The sequence below is a fragment of the Hemibagrus wyckioides genome, linkage group LG01 (assembly GCF_019097595.1).
Source record: "Hemibagrus wyckioides isolate EC202008001 linkage group LG01, SWU_Hwy_1.0, whole genome shotgun sequence".
In the NCBI taxonomy this organism is placed as follows: domain Eukaryota; kingdom Metazoa; phylum Chordata; class Actinopteri; order Siluriformes; family Bagridae; genus Hemibagrus; species Hemibagrus wyckioides.
In genome coordinates this window covers 25,157,642-25,177,377 of record NC_080710.1, presented here as the reverse complement: position 1 = coordinate 25,177,377, position 19,736 = coordinate 25,157,642, and the positions used below count along the sequence as shown (strand labels likewise).

The following is a 19,736-nucleotide window of genomic DNA, read 5'->3' as shown; positions in this document are numbered from 1 at the left end:
TGAGTTCAAATCAACACACAGGCAGTCCAAGTTCTTCACTTCTTTATTTTCCAAAGCGTCTGGAAAGTGTGAAAACATTTGTGGGTATTGTGATGAGTACTAAATGCAGTGAAACATGTTAGTGAAGAAATGTGCTTTAAGTATACAGCTGACAGCGGCTTGCTTTGACTGGCACGATCTAGCCTGAGCCATGTGTAGACCTTTTTTGGTTATACAGTGAACAGACTGTTGCTTTATGGTGGCAGCTGGTTTGCAGTGACAGCAGAATATTGCAGACATCACCAACACACTATATATTCAGAATTTGCCAGTTTCTTTTCTATTATTTTTCTTTAGACTTTTACTAACTACATTTCACAACTATACCTCATTTCCTCTCCCCTAATAGCTTAAAGCAAAAATAAAGGAGTGATTTGATTATATGAATATTTTACATGCATAAGGAGAGTGTTTACACAAAATAGGATTTTTTTTTTTTTCTCCAAAAAATGTGGCATTGTTACAAATATATGTTGTGATCTGTATTTTGCACTTGTATTGTAGCATGTAAGCATGGTTGTATTGTCAGAATTATTCTCAGGTAGCTAATTTCTGAGAGATTAAGTACATATCTTTAGTCATTCCCTTTCAAAAAAGTTACTACATCAAGAATTAATTTATTTATTTAATTCTTTAAAAACAACAAAAACAGAACAGAACTTCTACCACTTCGAACCCCATGCCTGCCAGAGAATGAGAACAAATTAGTTGTGTTACAGTTATACAGTGTGAATAATACATGCATGCTTACCTTCTGCCCAGGCTCACCAGGGGGTCCTTGTTCACCTTTGTCACCCTGAGGTCGCTGTTGACAAGTTCTTTAATCAGTGCAATGTGTAAACATTTATTAACAAAATGACTCTATGTTAAGAAAGCTACAGTGGTGCTGTAAAGATGAAAAAAGTACTGGGTTCTCAACAAGATCTTACCTTAGGGCCTGGTGGTCCTTGTTTTCCAGGCAGCCCTTGCTGTCCCCTCTCACCCTGAAAAAAAATTAAAAAAAAAAAACACTGAGTAGGAAAATAGCGTTCATACTGCCACAAAGTCCACTTGCTTTAAGCTTTTGCTTTCTATAACACTGATTTATAACACAAGCACCAACTTGTACCCTATCCTTACAGGGCTTTAAGAGTAAATTCATTCTCTATGAAATTAGAACTGTTCTTTTTTCTTTTGATTCAACTTACTTTGGAGCCTTTTACTCCTGAGTCACCTTTGGGTCCATGGAAACCAGCTTCACCCTGCCAGGTGAGAATTAAGGAGACATTTTAGCATACAGCATACACTCTTTTTCGGTTCAGTTGGTCTTGTTATCACATAACAGCTACCAAGCACTCCACTACATACATGCATTCACAGATGTCTACAGTTGTCTAGTGTTGCTTTCATTGGCAGGGAGGAGAATAATGAGAGCTCTCCCAATTAGTCAGTTTTGCTCTCTCAGACTCCCAATCACTGATTACTCAAGCTAGAACATGGTATACTCCACCAAGTACTGTAAAAAAAAAAAAGTGATAGAAATGTGTTAGATCATTTTGAAATCTTACCTTTTGTCCTGATTTACCTGGCTCTCCAGGCATTCCTCGCTCACCTTTAATACCCTTTGGCACAATATTTTCAAGTCAAACAGCTATTACTGTAGTTCGATGCCACAATGTATTCTTCTTGTTCTTTCTGAATGGAATAAAACAAACAGAGAATACTCACAGGCTTACCATCACGACCAGGGAGTCCGTTTTCTCCTTTTTCTCCCTGCATAGGAATTGTTAAGCATTGCATATCATGTTTACACACAGTAGTGATCATAATGCATTGTGTTTGTGTGTGCTGAAAGTAAAGTTAGGCATCGACGACCTTTGGCCCAGGAGTTCCAGGCGGTCCAGGGTTCCCCTGACTGCAGTCACACTCCTCTTTTTCTTCAGGTGCCTCTCGGTTAGTGGGACACTGAGGAGAGAAGGAAAAACTGCAGCTAGCTGTTGATTCGCTAACAAAAAATGGCCAAAAGGGACACTAAAAGGAAAAAACTTACCCTCTCATCATCCTATATATGTGGAAAAATGAAGAAAACAAGTTAGATATGCAACAATTGTAGTAAAAGAAATGTGTGACAGTAAATATCACTTACCACAGAATAAATCTCACATGCAGTTTCTCTTTCACTTTGCATTGGATCACAGTACAGCCTCAGTTTTTGGATTCCCAACTGTGAAAATTGAGAAAAAAGGAATGATAAATATTGTATTGCTTGGCATCTTGTAAATGTGTATTTGCAATTGCCTTTTCGTGATGTAATAATTTCACTAAAACATCTAGAATTATGGGTTTAATATAACTAAATTTACTAGTACTCGTATTTCTGTAAAGCTGCTTTGCGACCATGTCCATAGTTAAAAACGTTATACAAATAAAATTGAACTGAATTGATTTTACAGATGCTGTTGTCATGTTGCAGACTGCATGTTTACATAAGCACTGAATACTGTGACTTAATATATTTGAACCATTATAAGCCAAAGTCAGATTTCGGCATTAACTACTCTGTTTCTTGCTACTCACAGGGATTGTAGCTTCAGCATTGTAATGTTTGGCAATCTGAGTTTTCCCATTGATAAAAATGGGCACAACTGGCTCAAGATCCACTTCCTGGATCACCTGGTCATCCAAATAACAGATGACGTGCTTTGGTCTGACGAGAATCTTAAGCTGATGCCATCGTCGATCAAAGAGTTTCTGTAATGGAGAGGGAAGAGATCAAGACTCTGAGTTTGCACTGGATGATTTATAATTTCATGTTAAAACTTTTTTGACCATATAGTACACAGTTAAAGAAGGGTAATTATTTACAATCGCAATATCCGGTGTCACACATTTCTTCCCTTTCGAGCATGGTTCCTCTAAGCCTTCTTTCTAATATTGTCCTAGGGAGTTTTGCTTGCCAACACCATTCATAGGAATAAACTGATAAATGTTTATAAATGAATATATTTCTATAAAGCTGCTTCGTAGGAATATCCATACATTCAAGTGCTATACAGGATCGTTTACAGTGGAACTAAAGTATAGGCAGTGTAGAAAATTAAGGATGGCAGTTGTGATACAACATAATATAGTATAGCTATAGTACAGAGCTAAATTGGGGCTAAGAAGAGGCTAAATTGACAGCATGTGAGCACTCTTTCTTTACAAAGTTTGAAACATGATTGGGCCATTATCAGTGATGGAAAGAGGCTATTTGAAAATTGTATAGAGCATTCCAGACGACTTAAAGACTTTAAGTGTTCAAACTCAAGATATACGTATACAAGACAACACCCACATAATTATTATTTGCAGAGAGGTAAGTATGTACAGCTGGCTGCTGTAAAAGAAAGTGAGAGTATAGTACTCCTGTCTTATTCAATGTATACTAGCTAGTTATTAAGCTCTACACTGACGACAAAGTGCTGCTTATGATGTCTAAGGGCAGGTAAAACACCCCTTTGTAGTGTATTTACTTATATCAGCATAAACCTGTTAGCTTATATGTCACTGCAAGTTTTTGTATTTCTGTGAAAAATGTAAATTAAACATATACTCACTTTCAATAAAGATGTCATCAAGAATTTATCTATTCATCAAAATCTATTATTATCAATTATAAATACTTTTCAGTCAATTTCTGTGTAGACGGTAGCAAAGTCTGTATTCATTTAATAACATATAATTGAATTATCAGTTATATACCTACTGAAATCTATCTGGAACAGAGGGCTTTTGTGCACTCAGCAGACTTTTGATGGAAGCACCACTTACTCATCTTAAATTTTAGTCCATAAAAGACAACTTGTTCATGAATAAACCACTCCTACGGATGCAGCTACAATCCCGAGTCACACTACCGTCTCTGTTCAAATTGATTGGATTGAACTTCAGTGTTCCTTAAAACAACCAGGAACTACTGCACATCCTGTTCCTTAAATACACAGCCAACACGCCAATTATGTAAGACTTGCAGTACATTGTGAGGAAGGGCGGTGGAAACTGTTTCTGTTTCTTCATTGCTCTTGGCTGTACTTGGTGTAAATCAGACAAGGATCATTCACTAGCATTACAAGAGCACATTGAGAAAAGTTTTTAAAAAATAAATAAATAAATAAATATGGAACAGAATCAAGAGGAGGACTGTCATGTGGAATAATGACAGCAACCAAATAAAATGCATTCATGAAAAAGAAAACATTGAAGGCTTAAAGACTCAAAAAGAAAAAGAAAAAACTTGGAAAAACCAAAGCAAGCTTGGAAACATGGATGATTTAAAGACTACAATTTCACCTGCTGTCATTTTCTAAACCTGTGTGTTTTAGATTAAGAATAAAATGTGTTTTAGGTTAGGAATAAAACAATTTTATTTATTTTATATCACAGCAATTTGGGAATGATTACCCTTCATTATTATTATTATTATTATTATTATTATTATTATTATTATTATTATTATTAATTAATTAATTAAAGAACAACACTGTATAATATTTAGCAATTTACATATAGTTAGTTATACAAACAGTTAGTTCCTTTTTTCACTTATATTATAGCAGCTATAATCAGTTGTTCTGTCTCCAGCCTCTATGTTTCTCTCTCTTCAATACAAAAAGACAAAACAATCAGTTAAATTAAAAGCTTCTTTCATGAAATCTTTCCAGTGGAAAACCTTAAGGGAACATTTCTACCACTGGCCAATCAGAATCAAGAATTCAGCAACATTTTGGAATAAAAATAAGCTCATTAATATTAATATTAATGTAACTAGTTATTTTCTGACTTTTAGCTCTATACATGTGATAATTCACCTGAGTTTATTCAAGTTGGTGAATTTATGCAACTTGATCCAAAAAATGTGAAATAAGTCACTGCAACAGCTCTTTTCAACATGTATACTGAGGAATAAAGGGAGTTATAGTAGAATTTTACAAACCTGAAGGCCTTGGGCATCAAAAGTGACCACCTGTACCCCACTTGCCATGTTTGTGGTGGTAAAGATGACAGAATTCTCCTGTGCATGGAGGGTCACAGCCACTTGGACTTCGTGATCTTTAGAAAGAACCCTCCACAGGTCAAACTTCTCCCTGCTTGCAGTGCCTTTCAGCTGCAGAGTGGCCACAAACACATAGGATGGAGGAAGACCCTCTGGAAAGATCTCCCTGGTACAAAATATCAAAATGTTCATTAAAGACAGCATTATTATATGTGGATATAAAATGATGGCTTTATCTAGAAGAGATTGTATATGTACACTACCTGTCAAAAGTCTGGACACACCTTTTTATAGAAAAGGTTTCATCTTTTTACAATATTTTTACTATTTTACAATAATAATAATGGCATGAGTGAATCAAATTATATTTGTATGGTGGTGCAGTTCAGTCTCTCACATCTAGGGGCCAGGACTTTGATCTTGCGCTTGGGTTAATGTCTGTATGGAGTTTCTGTTCTTCTCATATACACATGGGTTTCCTCCTGGTTCATTGGGTTCCTCTCAATGTCCAAAAACATGCAGATAAGTGGACTGGCTACTCTAAATTGCCCCTAGATTTGAATAAATGTGTAAATGGTGTCCTGCAATGGACTGGCATCCCATCCAGGATGATTGTCAAACCTTGTTCCTATAGTGAGTGGGACAAGCAGTTACTGAAGATTTTCTGTTTTCTTGGTTAAGCTTTACACACTTGGCATCTTTTCGACTAGTTTCATAAGGGACTCGCCCAGGATAAATTTAGCAAAATAGCCAAGTACTTCTTGGCTTTGCTACCAAGTCCAAAATGAAAACTGCTTGTTTGGGGGAAACAATATTTTAAAACACTATTAAAGTGCTTTTTGATTCAAAAGCAAATCGGTATATCAGCATTAATACGTTTCTACCATAGGCTTTTATCAAAATGTCTTTAGGACAATGGAAAGTAGACACTAAATGTAGGTTTTTGAGTGGGAGTGAACATACAATATACATGTATTTACAAATGTATGTAATGTGCTTTGCTGTTCATACACAGTATGTGAGAAAAAGATGCATAATGAAAAACATTATATATTGCATTGCAATTGTTGCTGATTAGTCACAAGTGAGAAGATTTAAGATGGACAGTTCGACAATGCTGCATGAAGATTTGCCAGCTAATTCACCTGATTTGACTCCTGTGCAAGTCATCACCCTCACAAGTGAATAAATAGTGACAGAACTATCAGGCGAGACATGCCCCTATTACAGTATAACTACATGATCTTACCTTGTCTCCTCAGTAATGTCCACCCCTTTGTCCAGGAAGTAGGCTGCCTCTGACAGCAAAGAGCCCGATATCCTCTTGGCTTTCTCATGGATTTTCATCCCGAGCATCAGCTCAAAGCCCTTCTCATCCCGTGAGGCCACAGGGATACGTGTGGGACATACAGATTCTGCAGAACAGCATAGAGAAGTGTATTTTATAATTCTCTTTATAGCAGCTTTCTTCTGCATGCCTTCATGCTTCATGTACCTTGTGGTCAAACCATTATCTCTTATAGCACAGAACTATTGAATTCTTGTATCTCATAGGTCAGAAGGTAATATGTAATTTTTTTACAACAGCATAGTTTGGAGAGTAGTTCAGAAGAATAGAAAATATAAGGAGATATTTATTCAGCATTTAAGGTGTAACCAGTCAGAGGTAAAGCTGTTTCTTTAGATTTTTATAGATGGGAAGGTCTTCACAATAGAGGATTTGCAGTTTCTCTCTTCACAAGAGAAACAAAGAGGCTGGGAAAGGAACAATTGTTTAAAACTATTATAGCGTAATGTAAATAACACCAGCAACTTTTCTGTGTGTTTGTCCCACTACATTAAACTTAAATACAATTCTTTATTTAATAAAAGTGTTAATTCTGGTATTAAGAGCTACATCAGTAAAGAGAGTTGCAATGTCCCTTCTTCATGGTACTCCTAGTAGGTCTTATATTCTTCCCAGAGCAGACTTGGAAATAAAAAACTTCCTAGCAAACAGTAAAGGGTTTTATTTTTATTTTATTTTGTTCATTGTTGGGAAGGTTTTATATACTGTAGAACTTAAAGTTTCAATTTCAAAGAGAGTTTCAAGTGCAACCCCTTCAGGAAGCTAAGAACCCTTAAGGAACCAATTTTCGAAGAGTGTGCTCTAAGGCATTAAGACAAGTTAGAGGTATCGTAGGGGATTTTAGAGAAAATGTGTTGAAGATAGTGATTTTTAAACTCAAAATACATAGTCCTTCCTTTCAAGGCTCCCTCTAAAGCCAAGCCCTGTAAACACATGCATTATTCTGTCTAGGCTAGAATGTCAGAATTCTAGAGGAAAAATGATAGTTTTCTGAATTGAAAAGCAACAGGCAAGTAGAAGGGCATTTATGTACAGTATGTTTGACTGGGTGGATTTTAAAGAGATTTTTAAATGGAAAATGGAAAATAAGAGATTTTTTAGATAGCTTACTGAGAGATGCTGAACTGTGAAAAGAACTTCACCAAATATTACTAAAAGAAAACACTGTCACACTCTCACACTTTCCATGCAAGCCTCAAATACCATTTCAGCAGCCTCCTATCTTTCCCAGGCCTCACCTTCACAAAGCTTTTGTTCCATTGAGTCTCGGATGCGATCAATGGTGGTGTAGTCCTGTGCATACAGCACATAGAAGCTGGATGGCGTGTTAGCGATAGCAACAAGCTCTGAGGTGGTGATCTCCGAGCCCACTCCCACTGCAAATACAGTGATTCCTTGCCGTCGAGCCTCTACACTAGCATCCACCACATCATCCTGAGATTTCCCATCAGTCACCACTACAGCTATGCGATTCCTAGTGGTGTCACTGCGCTGTGATGAAGCAAACACGTGATCTACTGCAAACTTAATGGCACGCCCAGTCTGAGTGTTTCCTCCCATGTAACGGATGGCCTGGATAGCTTCGATGAGTTCTTGGGCACGCTGATGAGCACCGAGTGGGATCTCTAGCCGAGGAGTGTCGCTGTACTGCACTACGGCCACCTGGGAGTAATGGGGGCCTACATCAAAGCCACTGGTGATGTTCACAAGCCAGCGCTTGGCTGTGTCAAAGTCTTTGTAGCCCACACTCCAGGATCCATCAATGATGTATACAAGATCATTTGCAGCTGTACTGCAACCTATACAACATCAGATATGAAAAGGATTAGTTTAATGCACCCTGACTGGTACACTTAGAAGGGCAATGTGTAATTGGTACAAATTTTTAAGATTCCTAATAAGCAAATATCTAGAACTAGAAAAAAGTGTGTGTGTGTGTGTGTGTGTGTGTGTGATAAAACACCACCTATACATTAACTCTGAGCATATTAGAAAACATATTTACAGATACACATTATTCTGTTAACGGTGAAAAATAGACAGCATTGATCTCTACCTGCTCGAATATCCTCCTTTTCTGTACAATGTATGTAGGGAAAGACCATCAGCATTGACAGCAACCTTAATACTGACATCTTCAAAAGTGCCTTCCACCACTTTCAGATTTCACTTTCCTACAAAAACAATATTTATGGAAATCAAATGTTAAAAATATTGACATCCTGACAAACATTACAATGTAAACTATGCTTAAACGCCCCAGAAACAGTAGATCAAGAAGAAGGACTAAAGATTTTCCATTGGATAGCCACACAGGACACCAGGCATACAGAATATAAATCTGTAAATAAACCTTATGTAAATATTACATGCAGGCATGCACTAAAGGTAGGCCAAGACAAACAGAGCAGCCAAGTGTGTCCTACTGAATTTAATAGTCATATTTTTTGTTTCAAGTTTTTTTGCACAAGTCAATAAACACCAGAAGATAAAAATAAAGTATATTTCTGCCTCTGCTTGCAGTTGTAACAGTGCACCTGTACTGTTAGCTCTGCTCATGGACATATTTTGTTTGTTTTATGTAGGCATTACACAGTCAAAATCAAGCCAGGCTCTGTAGCAGTGGTTAAGGAGTTGCACTATTTATGAGAAGGTTGTAAGTTCAAATCCCGGGACTATAAAGTCCATCAAAATGTCAAGACAACTGCTGGGCTCCTGAGATTCTGAGCAATGCCCTTAACCCTCAACTGCTCATCTGTATGAATTAGATATGTAAGTCTCTGTGGATAAGGGCGTCTACCAAATTTCATGAATGCAAAAATTAATCATTCAGCTATGAGAGCATTATTGAGATCAGTCTTTGATGTTGTGTAAGGAGGTCTGGGGTGCAGTCAGTGTTCCAGATCACTCCAAAGGTGTTCAGCAGTTTAGCTCAGGGCTCTGTGCAGAATATCACTCTTGGCACACTGTATCTTCATGAAGTTTTCTTTGTGCACAGGAGTATTGTTGATGATGATGAAACATGTTAGTTCCAATGAAGGGAAATCATAATGCTACAGTGTACAAACATTTTCTAGACAATTGTGTGCTTCTTACAGCTTGTGAATCAACCACGTACGGGTATGATGTTCAGGTGTCCACGTACTGTAAAGTTTGCATATGTAGTCAAATGTTCAGAAATCTCCTGCTTGATTTAGATACAATTATCTAATTTAAGGTTTTTTTAATAGTGCCATTTTTAACCAGCATTATTCATTAGTCCATTCATCTTCAGTAACTGCCTCATCCTGGTCAGGGTTAAGGTGGATTCAGAATCTGTCCTAGGAACACTGGGTGCAAGATAGGAATACACCATAGATGAGACACCAGTTCACAAGCATTATTGCCATCATTATACACTCTTCACATATCAGTCTAAATCCTGGCACAATGGCTCATGTAGCATCCAAACAGCAACTACTGTACTAAAACAACCCATCCTTTCAAAGTACCAACACAAATTTTATTTCTTTAAATATATTCAGAGCATAACTTTTAAGTCAGGCAGAGCGACTTAAAAAGTCCACAAAATATTAGAACTTTTTAAAAATATCTCTGCATTGTTACCAAGGAAAGAAGGCTGTGAGTAGAAAGCACTTCCTGCTCTGAACATGCCCTACTTCAGAGCTCCACCTCTCCACATACCTTCACATTCAAAGTTAAATCTAGATCCCTTGTAGGTTTTGGGGTTTGTCTCTCTTGAGGAATTCTTTTTTTCTTTTTCAAGCAGTAAATAGTTGGTCGACCACAGACTCCGGCATGTCATTCACCTACTTCTTTTCTAGTTTTACAGTTACAACCCCAGCCACAGACAAGTAACATGCTTTATTTCCACGAGCACTTTATAGGGACCATTTGAGGTGAATTACAGTTGAGCATAGAAAACTGGTTAGAAGCAATACATTCTCTTACACATCCATCATTCCTGCAAAGCATAGTGTAGAACAAAATAAAACAGCAATGCAGGTGTCCTGAGAGGACATTCACGATGTCCCTAACAGCATGCCAACTCTGGTAAGCACTCCGGTTTAATGCCACATAAAGTGTGACAACTGTTAAATTATCCTTGCTCTGACGCCTGTGCTGGAAGAGAGCATGACCTTTTCAACAACAAACTGAGAACTGGACAGGACACATGCATGTACAGCAACCTAACTTGACAGTATCATGCGGTTTTAACCTTGTTTGATATATTTTTAACTCTTCTCTGTAGACCCCCTACTGAAGGCTAAGCTCCAGAGCTGCACATTTGATAGAATTTTTAGTCTTCACATCCTGAATCCTTCCTCATGAGCCTGACACCATGAAGCTCAAATAGCCTAACAGTTAATTCAAAGCCTAATAGTAGATCTTGCAAATCTGCAATATACAATGACATCCACTTTATTAGGGACACCTATACATTCATGTGGCAGCAGGTTAATGCAAAAAAAACCCACACAGATACAGCTTTAAAAAGCTTTAAATAATGTTCACAGCAAACATCAGAATGGGGGGAAATGTGGCTTGTCATGGATGGTGGTACCAGAATGGCTGGTTTGAGTATTTCAGAATCTGCTGATCTCCTTTCACAAACAACAGTCTCTAGAGTTTACACAGAATGGTGAGGGAAAAACAAAGAAACATTGAGTGAGAGGCAGTTCCATGAGAAATACCTAAGAGGTCAAAGGAAAATGGACAGATTGTTTAAGTTGCCAGGAAGGATATAGTAATTTATAATCACTCTTTACCGTCATGGTAACCAGAAAAGCAAGTAAACATGCACAAAACATCAAACCTTGAGGTCACTGGGGTGCACAACACTTTGGGTTCCACTCTTTTTAGCCAAGAACAGGAATCTGAGGCCCAGTCTTTACCTGTCAAATTTGGGTGAGTCTGTGTCCATGACAGCGTTAGACTCCTGTTCTTGGCTGAAAGGAGTGGAACCTGATGTGGTCTTTGGCTACTGCTGGCTGAGATTCTTTTCTGCTCACCACAGTTGTAAAGAGTGTTTATTTGACTTATTATGTACTCCCTATCAGCTCAGACTGGTCTTTCTCCTCTGATCTCTCTCATCAACGAGATGTTTCAGCTTGCAGACCCTCAGCTCACCAACACACTATTCTGTGTAAACTCTACAGCCTGTTGTGTGTGAAAATCCCAGGAGATCAGCAGTCTCTGAAATACTCAGCCAGTCCATCTGGTACCAACACTGTTACTGTTAGCTAGTCAGTGAATTTCACAATATATTGTCAGGTCTATGCCCATTGGCAGTAAAACTGTATGACCAGAGGGAGGATATAAAAAGCAGAGGCAGGGAAATCCTTCTGGTGATTCGCGCCAGGCAAATGCAATGGTGAAGCAAAGAACAGGAAATATTCAGCAGCTTCAGCAACAGTTATCCAGGATCCAAGGAAAGATGTAAACTGAGTGGCAAAAGAATACTCTCCAGTTCAGCTGAGTGACAGATGAGAGATTTGCTGAAAGTAAAATAAAAATTTGAAATAAAACATCAACTGTTAACAGTTATTAACTGTTCTGCTGTAGATAATGGTATCATGTAGAAAACAATGGAAGTGTCATCTTGGCAAAATCAGTTAGGAAATTTGAACCCCTAACCTTATCAACCAGTAGTTATGTGAACGCTTCAAAATTAGGATTTTGTTGATATAAGAACTCAATCAAGTCTGGTATAATTAGTGAATTATTTAAACCAAAGACAAACCAAAGAAACCCGAGCAGGTGCAGTCCTTAGGTGTCAAATAATGCCGAGCCACATAAAAAGTCTTATACACTTGTGCCTGTAAGGGCGCTGAAAAGAATAGTGTATGCTAAAAGAGAACAACCGAAGGCGATCTAAATAAACAAATCCTTAGCTCAAATAAATGAAATGCTCACAAAAGGACTACTACGATGAACTACATCACATCTGGTGTTGATATGAGCTCAAAGCCATGCTTCTGAAAAGCATCTGTTACTCAACTGGAGAATTAACATGATAATAAAGAACCATATCTATGCTTTTCCACATTACTTATGTTTGTATATACAGTGTATACTTTAGCTACATCTTGGAAGAGTCCTCTTCTATTTATAATAAGGATACTGTTTATTATTGACTTGACTTGACTTATTAAGTTCACAGTTTTAGGGGCGGTTCTTAAATAAAGGTCACATTGTATATACAGTATATAGTTACATTGCATTGTATGCTATGCCTCTATCCTATCAGTCAATGGAAAGGCACCACTACAGCGCCATTACTTACATGGAATTGTCATGCAACCTACTATCAACTAGTCTAGAATCAGTCTGAAACACTTGGATATGAAGAGCATCTGTGTAGCATGATTAGCATTTTTAAATACTTTTTTAAACTGGTGGCACCATCAATCAGTCAGGTGCCATGTTTCTGTTCCAACATCTGTTCCAGTTGAAGACCCAGTGCCAGCTGTAGAAACATATCTATCAGTAGACAGTTTTCCAGTTGTAGACATTGTTCCATCAAAAAAAATTGTCCCAGCCCTAAGAAGAAGTAGAAGAAGTAGATCCTGAGATCCTAAGATGTACAAATCAGTCTACGCTGTCAGACAACCAGATTCCCCAATAGGGACAAACAGAAAACAGCCTTTTGTAGGCCAAGTCCACACCTCAATGGACAAAAACAGAGCCTCACCAACAGCCATCTTTTCTTGAAAACAGAGGCTTCAAGTGCTCCACAAAGGATTAGTCCAGTAGGTTAAATCCAATAAAGAGAGACAATAAACTGAAGGCCCAGCTTCAGGTCTCTTCCCATGCAATCCTCCAGACCCCTTTTACTGGTCAATGACGGGAAAACTGACTCTCAGCAGCTAAGATCGCCATCCCTATTCCTCAAACCATGGTACTTCCCGTTAGAATAAGAATTCACCAAACTAGACCAACAAAAATCCCATAACAGGATTGTAATTAGGACTTAATTGAAATTTAGCACGTCTCCACCATCAAAAATATTCTTGCCAGGAAGTTAGAACATTAGGACATGAGTAGTAATGTAAACTTACCTACACCACAAACATTTCACAGGTATTTATTTGTTGTTCTTTAATACCTCATCATGTTTAAGTAAGCACAAGATCTAATTTGGCTATATCACAAGCATGAGTTGCACACTCATATACACACAAAAACACCTATATGTGTAGCTTATGTGCATGCTTGTGCTGGAGCTTGGCATTTTAATCCACTTTTTTTCTTTTGCTTTCCCATTACAGTTTGGGAAGTGTTTCCTTGTGTAAACAGAAAACTTCTACAAGCACCTGCTTTCAACACCTCTATATAGAAAGAGTCTGTTACCTGAGTCCCACCCATGTTACATGATTCGTTGGCTAAGACCATTCACTCTATCTATCTATTCACCCAGCTCTGGCTAATTAGATCACCTGAATGCTTTTGATGGGGAAAAACAACTATGACATCACAAACATGATTGGAGATCCTGAGCTCCTGCATGCCAGAGTGTGTGGTTCACACACACACACACACCAAGTGTTTCATTCTTTTAAAAAAGTGACATTGATGAATTACCATTGGCCATATAGAAGCAAATCCCCACCCACAAACCTGCCATCCCTCATGTGGGTGTTTGTTTTTAGGTGGAAGCTGAAATGGAAGCTCTCCTGAAGGTAAGGGAAGCCAGTGAAGATTTAATTGAAGCTGGATATGTGCAGATAATCGGTTATGTGATACACATCTATATTTTCTATTTGGCTGATATCACATCACATTTCTTAAGTTCCGTCACACACACACACACACACACACACACTATACTTAGTTGTGAAAGACACATAAACACATGTAAACTTTTAATCACTCTGCATTTCTCGTTCAAGGAAACCCTGAAGATCTATAAAATAATATATAATAATAATAATAATAATAATAATAAGAGATAAATAAGCAGTGCACCCAATTTTGTAAATATAAACATGTTATAAACTAGTTTTGGTCTTGTATTAACTCAGGAGTATTAAAATCTTAAGTATTAACTGAGAAGAGCATTAAGAATTCATTGTGGTTTATTCTTCATTGTGGAAGATTTTATTAACACCACAAAGTCAAAACTTAATTTGGTTAAGGATAATAAGTTGTAAATGGCCGAAGTACATAAAGATCATAAAGAACGTTCAGCTGTTAAAGAATTTTCAGCATTTTCTGCACTACTCCAGTTCTACAATCTGATTGGCATTGCTTAACTCACTTACTGCCCAGGCTTTGTCAGGAAAAAAGGTAATATTCTTCAAATAGTCTCTCGACATATGTGAGAATAACTTCCTGAATACACCATAAGCACCTCAAGTATCACAGAAATCCGAAATTTACTTTAAAATACCTTTAAATCTTAGCATAATCTAGTTTCCTGGATAATTTAAATAAACAGTTAGAAATGAAATAGCTCATAGTTAAGCTGATGTACTATTTTTTGTTAAAAACACATCTAAAGTCCCAAATCTGTCTAGAGTTCGGCTCCAGGATCAAACATGGCTGTTAACTTGCCTGAGTTTTCATTATTACAACGTACAGTATGTTAGAAGGCCTGCCAGCCAACATATTGCAATTTTTCCTTTCACCTGACGGTGGCAGCAGACTGCGATAACCCTTATTTAGATTTACATTTACAGCATTCTGCAGACACCCCTATCCAGGGCACTTTACAAACTTTTATCTCATTTTATTCAACTGAGCAGTTAAGGGATAAGGGCCTTGCTCAGCAGTCGCAGCTCTGTGGTGCAGGAGACTTTTTGCCTATAGCTACAGGCAAATATCAGGAGGGGAAGATTTTAAAAGAGAAACCAAGAAAATCCTTCCCAAACCTAACATGCACTTTAGTTCCTTAACAAAAGTAGATTTGCAAGTATTAAAAATGTTATAAAAATATCTCTTCTTCTTGACTCTTGAATGATCGTGTTTTTTGTTTTGATTTTTTTTTTTTTTTAGACTGGTCTACAGGAAAAACTTCCAGAGAATTGGTGCACCCTGAACTGGATCACTATATATAAAAACCCAGTCATGATCTTTTTGTCTTGAGATTTTTGATGTGTGATCTGAACTGACTATTTTTTGTTTTGGAGACTTGCCAGATCACAGTGGTCTTGAAAGGCTTTCTCTAACACACAGTCACTCCTTCAGTTGCATTTTTATCATGCCAAAAACACACTTTCACACAAATGTGTTGCTCTTTGCACACCTGCCATGGGGAGTGAAGAGCAAAAATCACCACATTCAAGTGTGCAAGCTTAAAAAAACACAAATACCAAACATATCGACAAAGTCACTAGACTATACCATTCGGCCATGATATTAAAAGCACCACCCGGTGAAGTAAATAACATTGATTGTCTCGTTACAATGGCACCTGTCAAGGGGTGGGACCATTTTTCCTGCTTCCTGCAACCCATCAACCTCAAGACTATGACTGTTCACTTGCTGCCTAATATATCCCACCCCTTGACAGGTGCCACTGTAACAAGATAATCGATGTTATTCACTTCACCTTACAATGATCTTAATGTTCTGGCTTGTTGGTATATCATGATACATATCATAGAAATGTCTTTTGGAATCATGATATTTTTGATGAATTTGAATCATTTTTTTTTTGGTCATATCACTCACATCTAATCATTAACCATTATAAATAAGTGAATGTCCTAAAGACCATTTAGGTTTTTCGGTCATAAGGATTACACAAATGAGATCATGCTAATTATTCATCACTATCTACACTTCCCTAATGATTTTAGATGAAGTACTCCTTAAACACATGCATCTGGCTGAAATTAGACTCAACCTTCATCAAACAACAAATAAACTAAACAGTCGCTTTGTCTCTTTCTTGTGATCATGACTGAATGAGAGGCACTTTTGTGTACAGCTGGTGCACATGTGGAGTGTGCCATGCCTTGCCCCTTTCTTTTTTTTGCTCGTGGTCACACCCGCTGATGGGCTTCTCCTCTGAGAGAGAACATGTGGAGTGTTGATATTTCTCTACACCAGATGTTCTGTGGTATGGTAGAGGCTCCTATAGAATGTGCATGGGTGATTATTTTTTTGTTTGTTTGGCTACAATTTTTCCTAAACAATTTTGTTTTAAATAAAACCAAACATTATACAATAATCCTTGTGTTTTTGTCCTAAAAACATATAGACCTATAGAAACTGAGATTCATTGAGCTGAAAAAAAAAAAAAAAATTATCAATTGAAATCAGTCCAAACTGAATGAAATTGTACTGTAAGGCGCCTAAAAATTCCCACTTGCACTGCTTCTGACACATGTCCAGCTGTTCACCATCATCAAACACACTTGAAGAACATGAGCCATTATCCTACTAAAGAGGCCGCGCCAACCCATTTCAGTCCTAGTGAAGAATTTGGATTACAGGCTACTGAGCATAGCATGTATGCTACTCTTCTTCAACAACATACAAGCTGTCTTCAGTAGGAACTTATTTAGCCAGTAGACTGCATGCATACGGTGAACAGGTTCGCCTCCACCCTTGTTTGAACATGTAGGAGCTCTGTTTGATTCTCAAATGCGAGTGAAATTATGCAGATAGTTAGCTGTTAGTTGGCTGCAACTTTGAACCTTATCTCCTTCTGCTAAGATAGAAAGCAGGGAAAAGGGATGTCAGTCATGCTACAGCTCAGATCAGGTAAGTCTCACCTATTACACTAACCAAGGCATTTATTTATTATTTAAAAAAAAATAATAAACCATTGTGATTTACAGCCACTAAACAAATAGTGAACCGCCTGCAGGTTTAGAAACAATTCTATTGAGTTGAGTGCAAAAACACGAACTGTATGGATAAAAAGGTCTTATTCAAAAATATCCATAAGCAATACACTAATACACCATAAAACAGATGCAGTGAAAAAGCAATAATAAAAGTATATAAATAAAGCTCATATTCCAAATGACATTTAGTTCGGCAGCACACTCGGGGTAATATACTCTCAGGTAATATTTTATGTCAGAATACACAGAATTTTATCTGAACATGTTTATTCCATCCAGTGTATTATAGTGTAGCAAACTTGACCTTTATGTGAACACTGAATGCGGATGGCTGTATTTATCTTTGAAAATGCAGGCCAAAACCCTTTCCATGTAAGCAATAAGGCACATATTTCCCACACAGTTCACACTGAAAAAGACAGGCTACTATTTTAGTGTTGCTCCACTGAATAGGACAAATTCTAAATTCACAGTGAAAAGAGTAAGAGAATTTGTCAGAAATATGTTTGAAACGATATTAGAACTAACTACTATCTAGAAATATACTGTATTCTAAAGTCTAGTTGTGTACAAATGTCTAAATTCATACCAGCACCCAGGTGCAATGAAACCAAAAGAGAAACAGATATGAATTTGCTAAGAGCAACGTGAGTTAACATATTGCACAGGTTCCCACACCTGGTTATGGAGAATGCCCTGTCCTGTGCATTTTAGTCTTTTCCCTGCTCTTACACATGCACACACAACAACAACAACTCAGAAAGGGATGTTAATTAGCTAATCAGGACTTATTGTATGAAAAGAAGTGAATCACCTGACTGCCCCATAGAGGGCGATATAAGTTAATATCTACCCAATATTCACTAACAGCTGCTTGTTTTAGGATAAAAATATTCATTCTTATCTCTAGGAATGTTATATTATATCATATCATATCATATCATATCATATCATATCATATCATATCATATCATATCATATTATAATTATTATTATATTATAATTATAATTATATTGAAAATGCTTTCAAAAGTGGACAAAAGAAGTGTCAGGAAATAGAAGCTTGCATTTGTTGCAATTATATATTTTTTAAATGTTGTAAATTTGGAAAAACATTAGGGGACCTTTTTTAAAATCTCGATTGAAGCTGCTTGTTTTAGGATAAAAATATTCATTCTTATCTCTAGGAATATTATATTATATTATATTATATTATATTATATTATATTATATTATATTATAATTATAATCATATTGAAAATGCTTTCAAAAGTGGAAGTCTTTCAAAAGAAGTGTCTTTGGAAAAACATTAGGGGACCTTTTTTAAAATCTCGATTGAAATTCTTATATATAAATAAATAAATAAATAAATAAATAAATAAATGGGAACAGAAATCAACCAATCACCTTCAACACAAGCTCCAGTCCCACAATTAACACAGAAAAACAATATGCAGTATTCACAATAATTCATGCAAGCTTCATGCACACTTACCTTCTCGCATTAAGAAGCTTCTAGAAATGGCTGGAATAATGAATTTCAAATCAGAATGAAAAACTTCTGGTCCAAAGTAGTGACAGAGTGCTGTTCCTCTGCACGGTGCAGTTCCGCCTGCTGTCGCTGGAGGAGGCCATGTCTCTGCTGCGCGCGCGCTCTTATGCTGCCGCGGAGTGCTCACGTCATCAGCGCACTCCAGGCTGCACGTGCCTCTCTGGGCTCTGCAGTGCTGGAGGGTCGGACGTCTTCAATCCGCAAACGGTGTGGTGGATAATTACCCTGAGACGATTAGTAGTAGTAGTAGTGTTAAAAGCATGCAAATTATTATTAAAATGATCTTTTGTATGCAACTACTACTACTACTACTAATAATAATAATAATAATAATAATAATGATGATGATGATGATGATGATGATGATGATGATGATGATAATAATAATAACAATAATAATAATAATAATGATGATGATGATGATGATGATGATGATGATAATAATGATGATGATGATGATGATGATGATAATAATGATGATGATGATGATGATGATGATGATGATGATAATAATAATAACAATAATAATAATAATAATGATGATGATGATGATGATGATAATAATGATGATGATGATGATGATGATAATAATAATAATAATAGCAATAATAATAATAATAATAATAATAATAATAATAATAATAATAATAATAATAATGGTGATGATGATGATGATGATTATAATAATAATAATAATAATAATAATAATAAGCAATAGCAGCAGCAACAGTAGTAGTAATAGAAACTGTGGTAGTAGTTGCAGTAGTAGTGCTGGTGGTGGTATTAGGATCTGCTAGGTCATGTCAAGAAGCTTTTATTGTCATTTCAACCACATATAGCTGACACAGTACATAGTGAAATGAAACAATGTTTCTCCAGCACCCTGGTGCTACATAAACAACATACAACATATAATTATAAAAACAGAAACAACAGCAAAAGAGCTAGGACAGAAATTTCCTAGCCACATAAAGTGCAACTAGG

General features: G+C 36.8%; 2 protein-coding genes across 2 annotated transcripts in view; both read right to left on the bottom strand.

Moving 5' to 3' along the window:
- The window catches only part of LOC131353018 (collagen alpha-1(XXI) chain-like), a 34,116-nt gene extending 32,116 nt beyond the window's left edge, over positions 1 to 2,000 (bottom strand). The window contains exons 1-6 of the mRNA XM_058389724.1: positions 1,894 to 2,000; positions 1,747 to 1,791; positions 1,587 to 1,640; positions 1,227 to 1,280; positions 969 to 1,022; positions 791 to 844 (exon numbers count right to left, since the gene is read on the bottom strand). Coding sequence (XP_058245707.1) covers positions 791 to 844; positions 969 to 1,022; positions 1,227 to 1,280; positions 1,587 to 1,619 — 195 coding nt within the window. The 5' untranslated portion in view covers positions 1,620 to 1,640; positions 1,747 to 1,791; positions 1,894 to 2,000. The remainder of the gene's footprint in view (positions 1 to 790; positions 845 to 968; positions 1,023 to 1,226; positions 1,281 to 1,586; positions 1,641 to 1,746; positions 1,792 to 1,893) is intronic.
- An 8-nt stretch (positions 2,001 to 2,008) lies between these two features.
- On the bottom strand, positions 2,009 to 18,841 carry LOC131351829 (collagen alpha-1(XXI) chain-like). The gene is made up of 9 exons (XM_058387455.1): positions 18,696 to 18,841; positions 8,458 to 8,575; positions 7,640 to 8,200; positions 6,303 to 6,468; positions 4,994 to 5,219; positions 2,596 to 2,769; positions 2,165 to 2,242; positions 2,069 to 2,080; positions 2,009 to 2,023 (listed from the first exon to the last, which is right to left on the bottom strand). The coding sequence occupies exons 2-9, from the start codon at positions 8,534 to 8,536 to the stop codon at positions 2,009 to 2,011; spliced, it is 1,311 nt and encodes a 436-aa protein (XP_058243438.1). The 5' UTR covers positions 8,537 to 8,575; positions 18,696 to 18,841.
- Positions 18,842 to 19,736: the final 895 nt, after the last annotated feature.